The sequence below is a fragment of the Crocodylus siamensis genome, chromosome 1, assembly GCF_052110815.1.
Source record: "Crocodylus siamensis isolate JL-2025a chromosome 1, ASM5211081v1, whole genome shotgun sequence".
NCBI classification, from domain to species: Eukaryota; Metazoa; Chordata; order Crocodylia; family Crocodylidae; genus Crocodylus; species Crocodylus siamensis.
In genome coordinates this window covers 171,554,010-171,566,048 of record NC_143395.1, presented here as the reverse complement: position 1 = coordinate 171,566,048, position 12,039 = coordinate 171,554,010, and the positions used below count along the sequence as shown (strand labels likewise).

The following is a 12,039-nucleotide window of genomic DNA, read 5'->3' as shown; positions in this document are numbered from 1 at the left end:
TACCAGTAGCAGGCCAGGGATGGCGGGAGGATGGGGGGGCTGGGGAAAATGGGGTGCATGTAGCAGAGTTTGCCTTAGTGGTGCTGTGCAGGTGCATTCTTCCCTCCCATCCAGCCTGTGGCTGTCCTTGTGGCACTCTGCATGGGGCCAAGCCATGCCTACTAACACCCAGGGAAGTCTGTGCTGTGTTTCCACCTCCATTTGCCCCACACTTGCCCGCAGCACCACCCTGGCCCTGGCCCTGGCCCTGGCCCTAGCCCCAGCCCCAGCATGGTGTGGTATGCACTGGGCAAGAATGGGTGGGACTCGGCCCCATGCAGAGTGCTGTGGGGCTAGATACAATGAACTGGTGGGTTGGATTCATCCTATGGGCCATATTTTGTCTGCCCCTGCTCTATGGCAACCCAAGTTTTTGTTTAAATTTCTAATAGACCATCTATACTGTGTAATTGGGATATAGTGATAGGTGTGAGAGAGCGATTAAGGAAGAGTTCAGGCTGCTCTGGAATACATTGTTCACTATTAAAAAGCCATGAGTAATGGCTCCACAATATTACACTGTGTAATTATGAACATTCCTCCTATATTTTCAAAGCAAAAGTTTCATAGTTTCTAGGGTCAGAAGGGACCTGAGCAGATCATCTAGTCCGACCCCCTGCCATGGCAGGAAAGAGTACTGGGGTCAAACGACCCCAGCAAGGTGTTCATCTAACCTCCTCTTAAAAACCCCCAGGGTAGGTGCTTGTACCACTTCTCTTGGAAGTTGGTTCTAGACCCTAGCTGCCCTGACCGTGAAGTAGCGCCTCCTGAAATCTAACCTAAACCTACCCTCTGCCAGCTTGTGACCGTTATTCCTGATCACTCCTGGTGGTGCTCGGGGGAACATTGACTCCCCCAGTGCCTGCTGATCCCCCCTGACTAGTTTATAACAGGCCACTAGATCCCCCCTCAGCCTTCTCTTTTGGAGGCTGAACAGGTTCAGGTCCCGTAGCCTCTTTTCATAGGGCCTGCCCTGCTGTCCCCTGATCATGCGAGTGGCCCTCCTCCCCCCACATCTTAGTGTCATCAGCAAATTTGAACAGGGTGCTTTTTACCCCCTCGTCCAAATCACTGATGAAGATGTTGAACAGTGCAGGCCTAAGGACCGAGCCCTGCAGAATCCCACTGCCCACGTCCTTCTAGATTGAGAAGAACCCATCCACTACCACCCTCTGGGTGTGGCCCTCCAGCCAGCTGGTGACCCATTTGACTGTGTGGGTGTCTACACCACAGCCCCCCCGTTTCTTAATGAGAACGGGGTGAGAGACAGTGTCAAAAGCCTTCCGGAAGTCCAGGAAGACTATGTCCACTGCTACCCCTGCATCTAATGATCTCGTGATCTGATCATAAAAGGCCACCAGGTTGGTCTGACAGCACCTGCCACTGATGAACCCATGTTGGTTGCCCCTAAGCATGCAGTCCCCTGCTGGCCCCTCCTGGATGTGTGCCAGAATAATTTTCTCGAACAGCTTGCCTAGGATCGAGGTAAGATTCATTAACAAGATGGTAATTCCACAGTAAGAGTGTCTGGAACGCATCCTGATCCTTCTTCCCATGTTTTGCACGCCAATATTATTCCATTCCCAGAGCTTGTATCAAAATAAAAAGGGGAACCTTTTCTCTTCTATAAAGGTTTTAGTAAAAATCCTATAAGCAGATGGTATTTTGAATGAAAAGGTATTATTACTTATTATAAAATGTAAAAAGCCATACATGTATATTTTGCATTATTAAGGTTATCATTTTTCATGTGTTTAAGGTGTTTTGTGGGTCTTTTATTCTATATCTGGTGACATTTTTACTTAAGTAACTAATTTCAATGCAATATTATAGCTGCATAGAAGTCATTCTATCAGTTTATAAAACTATGCAGTACATACAATTCCCAAAATACTTTAAAAAAATTCTCTATAGCGCAATTACACAGCCACTGAAAGAGTGCCAGTGACATCATAAATTAGCATTAATTTAAACCAAGACTATTACATTCAAACAGCAGCAGCTAAGCTAAACTTTGACATCTTAAGAGAATAAAAATAACAGTGAACTATTATTTTACTTCCTTGAGGTATAAACAGTGGAACATACATAGCAATAAGCATCTGCAGAGAGAGAATTAATGTCACCTATGAAGGAATAACTTCATCGGTGACTTGTAGAGTCACCATTATTATTCTGAGGTCTTCATCTGACTCACCGAATTAATTCTATATTCTGTAGATGGCTATTTTGTATTCATTGCATATCCAGCCACCAAAAACTATCCCTACATTTAAGTTACATTATAATATCTGACTTAAGTATACAAAAACACAAAATACATAATAAAAGCTGAAAAAAGCTGAAAGGAGGGGGCAGAGAAAGACTAGTGCTTCAGTCTTTATTCAAGCCACTGTGACATTCCCTCTGTCTTTGTATACTGTAGTGTGGGGCAAACTAGTTTTCTAGTCATTCCTCTGAATGATTTTGCTTTTGTTTTATACAGAACCTCAGGGAGCATATTTTCAAAGCATCATGTAGGGTTCTGCAGTTTTTCAGGTCTCAATTCTTATTAATAAGATCTGAAATCACATGTCTTAAATCTTGTATAATGACTTGAACATTGCCCTGTATGAAGGGCTCAACGTACGTTGTTTATTAGAAAGCAATAAACAATTTTTTTTTATTCCAGTTACACAGATGAACCTGTTCTAAACACTCTTCAAAATAAATCTACAAGTCTTGGCTCCATTTTCTAATGAATTTACTTTGATGATAATCATGTCTACTATTCAGTTAAATTTACCCCTCTGCAGATGGCCAAGACAAGGGTAGTATACAACCTGTGCAAAAACTTAATATCAAAAGGTTTTGAGCTGATCTTAGATAAAGCATAAGACTTGTGTTCATGTGACAGCCACTATCTTGTCCAATACACCAGGGACTGAACTGAGTGTCTCCAGCTCTATAGTCTCTTGAGAGTCCACAGCTTGAATTAAAAAGCTAGGCTCCATATTTGGGAGTGGTAGTGAAGCCATCCTCTGGATCATGTCCATCTGGATGCTTACCACAATGCTTTACAAACATTTTCCAAGCAGGAAAATGATATCAAATATCTGAAACCTGTAGAAGTCCAAACCCCAATGAATTTTCATTTATGTAACAGCTCCCATTGAAGTTGAAATATTTAAGGGGAATCCATATTTCACGGGAAATTTAGTTTAGTCGGGGAATTACAGAATAAGATAACAGAACTAGAACTTCAAGGAGGCACTGTAGCACAAGGAAACAATACCATATTTACTCAAATACAAGATAAAGTATTTTTCCCCAGGCAGCATGTGGGAAAAGCCCCTTGTCTTACATTTGCATATAAGTAAAACTATCTAAATAGTTTAAATAGTCTATCATTAAATTGCTGCCAGAAGCAGCACATGCTCAGTAATGGAAACTAACTAAAAAGTTGATTAAATGCAGCCAACACTGAGCATGACTAGGGCAAATACACTGATGGAAACCTACACAAGGATAGGTTAGTGTAGCCCATATGAATAAGATATATAGTAGTGTCCATTAAGCACAGTTCCTCTCAGTGCCAACTTTTTCAAGTCATGGTGAGCCACTGCATTTAATACATTTTTACTTCTTCTTTACTCCCACTGCTGACCTGCACCTGTCTTTCTGCTGAGCTGCTCCTGTCTCCCATTGCTGAGCAGCACCAGTGATTCCTGTTTATTCAACAGCCTTAAATATCTGGCAAATATCACAAAATGGGGTCCCAAACAGTTCACCCAGAATCCTTCTGTCATCTCATCTCAGTCTGTTGCATATGTTTAGTGCAGCGCTGCCTTCCCTGAGGTGAAGCTGGATCAGATTGCCTTGTACTTCACCTGCATATAATTTTTGGAGGATTTCAGGACTTGACAAGAATACCCAGTTCCATTTCTCAGTGGGGTGCCTAATTAGCACATGGATCCTTTGTGGGGGGGTAACTGGAGTACACACAAATACTAAGCAGTGCTAAGCTGTGGAGTCACCATGGCTTGAAATACTGTTCTTTCTGCTTGGGGCCCAGACCAATAAACTATATAATACATAATAAGCCTTTTGGCTTTAGACTAATATCATGCAGAGCTTCTCAGTCTCTTGTGGGCTACGATCAAGTGTAGTCACTGTACTCATCTGATATCCAGGCTGAAAATGCAATTAAAATGGCAGTGTGTAGTGAAAAATGCACCCATGTTTGCTTGAAGACAAGACTTCCTATGAGAGCCTCATAGCTTCCTACTGGCCAGCTTCTAGTGGCAGGATCTTGGCTACATGCTGATTTTATGGAAATGGGGAGACTCCTCCTTAGCTTGCTGTTCCAGCCATACAACTAAGGGCAAGCAAAACACAGTGACATCCAAACCCCAAGCATCTGGGCTTGGGCCTGCATGTAGGATGCTTGCTAAAGGATTTGGAAGTATATGAAGTCCAAGGCTGCGGCAGAGAATACTTGCTGGTAGTAGGGCCACATATAGGTTATACATTATTCAAACAGATTCGGGTTTGGATTTGATCTGGCTAATTTGACCTGGAACACAAAAAAATTATTAAAAAAAAAGCTTGTACTACATTTAAGTAGGTATAAAAAATGCTATTTAAAACTGTTAATGAAATACCCGTGTTAAAATTTGCATCAGTTTAAAAAGAGGTATACTGCATCATTTCTGGATGAACAAAATCTATGGGCACGTGTAGAAATTTCCCTATATGCAAGCTATTGCAGGTAGATTTATTTCAAGGTCAATGTTTTTAAATTTGTCCCTTACTTCCATGTACTTATGGAGAGCAGGGTCTGACAGTAAGGAAGAAGGGAAGTGGCTGCAGGAAGAAGTAGTTGAGGGGGGAGCAGAGGGTAAGGGGGATATCTGACCCCCAAGACTTATTTTCCCTGTTGGGGCAATGGGGGGTTTCAAGATAAACCTCTAATAATTCAATTCTATACTTGGAAAATGATAAGAGATTTACAAATTTTCAATATATAGAATCTAATTATTGAGGGTTGTCTTATATTCAAGTAAATACAGTATTTTTTTAAATGAGCCCAATATTTTCATTAAGCTTAACAAATCAATAGGAAACTCTTCTATTGTATGTTGGCCTTTTTAAAATTTAAATTGTATATATTTATATATATTTAGAACTGTCCATTTCTTAGACTATTTTAATATTTTTTATTAGAAAGCAGAATATCCAGTGAGATGAAAATTCTGGGGTATGACCAGCTTTTTATTACTATATAATCCTAAGGGTTAAAAAAAACCCTCCCACTAAGCAAGCTTCTTTACTCCCAGGTAAAAAGGCTGCTTTAAATCATGAGATACTTACAGGTAATGTGGGTTTCTGGTGTTTGAGTCTTGAGGGTTAATATTTCTTGTGTTTCTCTGTAGGCACAAGGGTCATGGCTGTGGTCTCCTAATCCCAGGAGTGGGTAGAGTCCCCAGGGCTGGAAGTAGCAGCTACCATGATCTCCCAGCCTTCTGGGTTTCACACACTCCCAAGGCTGGGAGATTGCTGCAGCTGCATCTCTATTGCCTAGCCGCTTTGGTGTATTGGGCATCTCTGCAGCTGAGAGCCCCTCAACTGAGGGGGCTCCCAGCCATGGGAGCTTGCTTTTTGTGGGGATTGGGGAACCCAATCTCAGGCTCTCCCTGAGCCAGCAATAAATCATGATGGAATCTAATGTGCCATCTCACAATCATGCCTCCTGCTACGTACATATGGCATGGCAGGAGGCGTGATTGTGTGGGCCAGGCACTAGATCCCATCAAATCCTTTACCTGAACATGTAGAGAGACCCTAAGATATTCAGGGAGATGGTACAACATACTGAACAAGATATTAGATTGAGAATCTAATATTATGCTTCCATCTCTGCACTGACTTCTTGAGATATTTACTTGATATCTATGTGCTTCATTTCCCTATCAATAAAATTAAGACAGTAACACTTACCTATTTTGTAATGCATCTTTAGGTGGAAAGTAAGAAACAGTTACAGTCACGTGTCTTGCCATGCTACACATGCGTGGCTGGAGGCATGATTGTGTGATCATGCAGTAGATCCCACCACACTTTATTGCTAGCACAAGGGGAGCCCAATCCCTGGCGCCCACTGCAGCAGTAAGAAGATCCCAGCTTTTGCAATCTCCTAGTCTTGACAGTGCATGAACACTTCAGGTTTGGGAGATTGTGGCAACTGTTTCTCCCAGCCTTAGGGGCTCCAGACACCCCCAGGGCTGGGAGACTACAGCAGCATCCCAGCTAGGTGCCAATGGGCATGCTGCAGGGACCCAGTATACACAGCAGTGGGAATCTAACTCCCAGCAGCTGCAGGATGCTGCCAGGACCCATAGCTGGCAGCTGCTGAGGCTGAGAGTCACCTCAGCTGTGGGACTCCCAGCTCCAGCTGGGCATTGTGCATCTCTGTGGCTGGGAGCCCCGCCAGCTGACAGGTCTTAGCTGCAGGGAGGATCTTGCTACATGTGCAAATTAAATTATATGTGCAACCAGCTATAAAGTTAGTACACATTTTTGAGGTCTAACATTATAGCTGGTTGGAACTTTTTAGGGCATGACAGGTACTTTGCTCTGTAGCTGGTCTCAAGGTAATTGTGCAATTAATCAGTTAATTACATGATACTTGTAATGTGTAGAGGGGGCCTTATTTGTCCAACAATGTAAGGTTGTTATTAAGAAATGTAGCCATTGCACTGCTTAATGAGCAAGTATGTCACCTTTCAAACACTAAAAAGAAGTCTATTTTTTAAAGCAAAAAACACTTTTTCAAAACACGATACAGCATCTCTCTTGTAAAGTCTATAGAGCCATGAGAGAAGAACCGTATACTCCTAGTTGTGAAATGAAATATTCTTATGATGCGATGCATCCTGAAATCTTAACACACAAAATATACCCTCCACTTTGACTTGAGTTATATCTAAGTAAAGTCTGAGAAATAAATGAACAAGGACTTCAGCACTGGGTCCCATACTGTTTTCCATTTCAAGTTTGGTGTTATAAAGTAATCATCTGAGGACTGTGACCTTTTATGCCAAGTTTCAGCCTGAAGCTGAGTTATTAACTGTTGTCGGGGGGGGGAAGTAAGGTATTTATAATGGCTATTGTGGTATAACCTTCATTAGAACAGTCTAGATGGAGCTGCTATCATAAGACTTCTAAGAAGTTGGTAGGCAAAATTATAATTTATGTCATATGGCACCTTGAGGCAAATTTTAAAACAATTATTTGTGAATGCTGCAAAGACATTATCCTACAGCATTCTCATCAATAATACAACCCCCAAACTGATTCAGAAGTGGAGAAACTGCCATGATTCCAATTAAAGACAATAAACTGCCTGATCTGTGTTATATCTCAGCCTTCCCATGAGCCTATACTCCAGAAATGCCTTTTTTCAGTCTGTTGGCAGATATGTATTAAAATATCCTCTTGATTATACAAACTGGATTTTTTTCCCCAAGCTTTTTCCTTTATGAAGGATAAATAAGCAAAATTCATATTCAGCCCAGCACCTGCTGAAGCTGTCAGTTGTAGTGTTTGTCATATTTCAATCAAAGCTGAAGCCAGCCAGCCATTTTTATACTGCACAGTCCCTACATACTCGAGGACCAGAATTAATGAATTAGCTATTGATTAAATTCCACTCTAGCAAATCCACCGTGGCAAATAAATGAACTACCCGGGGCACGTGTAGGCCACGGCCAGACATGTCCGGGCAATCGATCAGTAGTTAGTATTCTTTTGGGATATAAGACCAGCTGATGATAATATGACATGTAGGGAAAGGCAGGGTAGAAACAGAGTCTGTTTCTGGCTGAGCAGATTATAAAATAGGAAGGTATTTCTGATCTTTTCACATTCATGTGTTATGACATATTTAGTCTATACAGACTAGCAGAAACATGCATAAGTGTTTTCAGTACAGATGATACAGACAAAGGCATACATAAGTTAAAGCCAAGGGCAAAAGATGAGATCCTGAATTGAGTTCTTATCATCAAACAAGCTTTTGACTATATCTGTATGTGAGACAGAAAAATAGTAAGCTTAATTTCACCTTTATACAAGACAAACACAGAACTCAAGGAAAATGTAGATATGATAAACAGTAGACCAAAACTCCTTTTAAAGGCTGGAGGAGCAAATCCATTGTGCTGGCCACCTCTGAAGGCTCAGGTGTTAGATTTTTGTTTTTTAAGAGACATTTTGTGGCATCTTCAAAGGAAACACAGCTAACAAGCCAAGCCCTGCCAGAAATGTAATAAAATCACACCAACAATAACATACACGCAGGAGGCTAACTGTTTTATTGTTGGTGTAATTTTGATAAATGTCTTGGCAGTGTGTGCCTGTTAGTTATAGCTTCTCTTTTGGAAAATGTTAGCTCTCACCATGGATCTTTTCAAGAAAAGAATTACAGAAGGTGTCACTACTTGGCTGCTTTTACAGTCTGCCAGCCTGGTACTATTTTTACTACCAAGAAATTTGCCCATGGGTGGGGGAGGAGAAGCAGCTTACAAGCAGTGTTTTCAGAAGGCACAAACATGTATGGCTCTTAAGGTGCTTTATTAATTCTTCCTGTCATGGTGCATGACTGTTTCTTTCACAGGTACCCTGGCTTCCATTATTGTCATCAAGCAGGTCTTTCAGCATTAAACCTCACCCCTTACTGACAGTTAGCTTAATGATTTTCATCCTTGCACAGTCTTTCATTGAACTGGCTTTCATTTATACTGTTTCTTGTTAAGTTCTATTAACAAAATGGTTACTGATAGCCAGGTACATGCTACTAACCAAAGCTGGGACCCCTTCTGGAGTCCAGCTTGCTGAAAATGCTAACAGTAAAAATGACCACTGCTGGCAAACAGATTGGGAAGACTGTATGACTATGTTCCAGTTTTTCTAATGAACCATCTACAGAGCTGAAGGAAAATATCTTCTAGTTATATTTCCCATTCTGGCCACAAATTGTTGGGATTTGTGAAAATAAAATACAAGGCAGTACCTTGAGTTGAGGACCTGTATTCTGGGTGCTGGTAGGTCATTTGGTTTGTCTTCCACTGTTGTAATTTGTGTTCCGTTGCTTCTCACACAGGCATACAATGTGCAGACTTCAACCTGATGCCAAAGAATGACACTTACAGAATTCAAGTAAGACTCTTGCTTTTTTAACTAATCTTCTGTTATTAGTTTTTCCTCCAGATTACTAGATTCCATATAACCAAACAATATCACAACTTTGGGCTAACAGTGTTCACCTTAGACATTGTGCCATATTGTTTCTAGGCTTTGGCATTACATTTGCTCTCAGTGGGTGCGTCTATACATTAACTAATGTGCCAGGATTATGGCACATTAAGTTTTGTTCTTGGAAAACTATGTACTAAATCAATGCACAGTAACTGGCGTTACTGTACAACAGTACCAGCACACAGTTTTTTACAGATGCTTGCTATGCAGTAGCGTATTAGCCCAGGTTTTGCCCAACATGCTACTGCGCAGGGTTATTAGGCTAATGCATAGTTAGCATTTCGTGTAGACGCCCCCAGTTACACCAGAGTCAATAAAGTTAGTACAGTAGTACGGTTGTATGTACAAGCAGAATCTAGTGTATAACATTGAGCAATATGGTCTAATTAATAATGAGATTGGGAAACAAAAAACTCCTAAATTCTAAATCTGACTCTGACTTGTATGGCCTTAAGCTAGTAATTTCACTTTCTGGTATCTACCAGTTTTTTCATTTTAAAGTGAAAAAAAATCTCACAGGTATTTTTAGTTCAGGCTGTTGAAAAGTACTTTTCACATGAAAAATATTATATCTATATTTTAATACATTTTTCTATTACAAAAATATAAAAACTATAGCTTATTGCTTCAATTGCTGGTAATAACCTAAGTAAAAACAAAGGAAGATGACAAGTGCAGAGAAGGTAATTTTTTCTTTGCAGTGGCAACGGAGAGATCATTCAGTGCATGACAGCAGAAGCAAACAAAAGATCATACATGAAGATAATCAGTGAGACATACATGCATTCAGATAATGCTGCATCCAGGGGGATGAGAAAAAGAACCCAAAAAACCCAGCTTACCACTTCAATTTTGCCTAACACATTGCCACAAACATTGACCCATTTCAAAGATTGGGGAAGCCGAAAAGAACAACTAATATTGTAAACAACAGAAGGAGGCCATGGTAAATTAATAGATCCATACATGTATCAGTATTCTGAATTTGCATTGCTATTGAGAAAAGACAAATGTGTTCCCAAGTAGCATCCAGAAAGTCATATGTGTATTCATGGATGGAGAGTTGCAGTTACAGAGGGGCTGGAACACAGAAATCAGTTATGGTGTGCCTGCTTGTGACGTTTATTTATGGCATGTAATAACTGGATGCAAATTTTAGAATAGAGTATACATGACTACTACTAAGATCTTTCCACATATAATGCAATCTGAAAGAAACAAGCTGGAATTGTTACAAATGCAGCCAACAAACTACATTCTCTGGAGTATTTTTAATGCAATTCAATAAATGATATGCAATTCAATAAAAGATAAATATTTAAGTTTCCATTATATACTCTATATACAGTTTTTAAATCGAAACCTGCATAGAGACACAAAGAAAGAAAAAACTGTAATAATCAACAAGAGGAAAAGTAGTACTGTGATTTCATGGCTCTGCTTTGTCCACAGAAAGAGGAAGGGGGGGGAGTGGGGAAGAGAGAAATGATAAAAGGATGACAAATGCAATATCATTATTTTTCTGTGCTGATACATTATGCATGCTTGATGTTTCTAAAACAATTGCAATTTTCTTTTAATGAGTAGGAGTAGAATTTTTGCCTCTTGTAATATATACTTTGGGCTTTGCTAATGCTATAACATAGTCATTTGAAGAAAGCAAATGGAGTTGTGAAATGGTTTGAAAAGAGAACATATAAAAACTGTATGTGGACCCAAAATATATGCTGAAAATAAATATGTGTTTAAAAAGAAATATCTATATCAATATATGGAACAATTAATACTATTTGTATATGCATATATATGTGTGTGTGCATGTGTAAATACACACACACACACACACACACAGATAGATAGATAGATAGATAGATAGATAGATAGATAGATATGCATGCGTGTGTGTATGTATCCATGTTTCCCCCTGTGTTTCTAGTCCTATAAATTCTTACCTGATGTACACACATTTTTTTTAAATTCATATGTTTTGTATGGACCTGGAAAATAAAATTGTTCTAACCTGTATATCATATATAGTGAACGGGGACAAGTCTCCTAAAAGGAAGGACCCAGGATCATTCATTCCAGTCTTGTACTGCTTATTATTTACATAGATAGAATACTCTGTGACAACACCATTTGGGTTTGAAGGAGATGTCCAGATGACACGTACAGCTGTACTGTTGATGATGACAACCTCTGGAGGGAACATGCCCTCAGGCTCTAGAAATAAAGAAAGAAACTGAATAAACTCCAGCTGTCTCTGTAAAAGCACTTGTTTAACCAAATGCAGATTAGTATTTAGGTTTAGCAAAGGGTTCACTGCTTATCTGCTTTCCTCTGATGAAGTTATCACAGTCTGTAGTCCTCTGCAAATTGGCTTATTATACTCTCAGTTAGAAACCATGAGAGTTGGTGGTAAAATGCTTCATACCACCAGCATCGCGTTAATCTTCAGTGGTATGCGACCAGTGCGATATGATGATAAATTATTCACCCATCTGCACTGCCAAGACCTATTTATTTTTATACCCTGCCCCCTCCAAAAAAAAGATAATTTTGCTTTTTAAGCAAAAACTAAGATTAAAATTCACTGTATCTAGTGGAACGTGACAAATCTTTTGATGTTACCAGCCTTTGTAGCTCAAGCAATATGAAGCAATATGCAATATTGTCATTATGTAAATGGTTTTGAATGTTGAT

The 12,039-nt window shown here is 39.9% G+C and overlaps 1 protein-coding gene across 1 annotated transcript in view; it reads right to left on the bottom strand.

Annotated features, from left to right (window-relative positions):
• The window catches only part of USH2A (usherin), a 653,616-nt gene that overhangs the window by 178,276 nt on the left and 463,301 nt on the right, over window positions 1-12,039 (bottom strand). The window contains exons 45-46 of the mRNA XM_090031530.1: window positions 11,357-11,559; window positions 9,092-9,204 (exon numbers count right to left, since the gene is read on the bottom strand). Coding sequence (XP_089887656.1) covers window positions 9,092-9,204; window positions 11,357-11,559 — 316 coding nt within the window. The remainder of the gene's footprint in view (window positions 1-9,091; window positions 9,205-11,356; window positions 11,560-12,039) is intronic.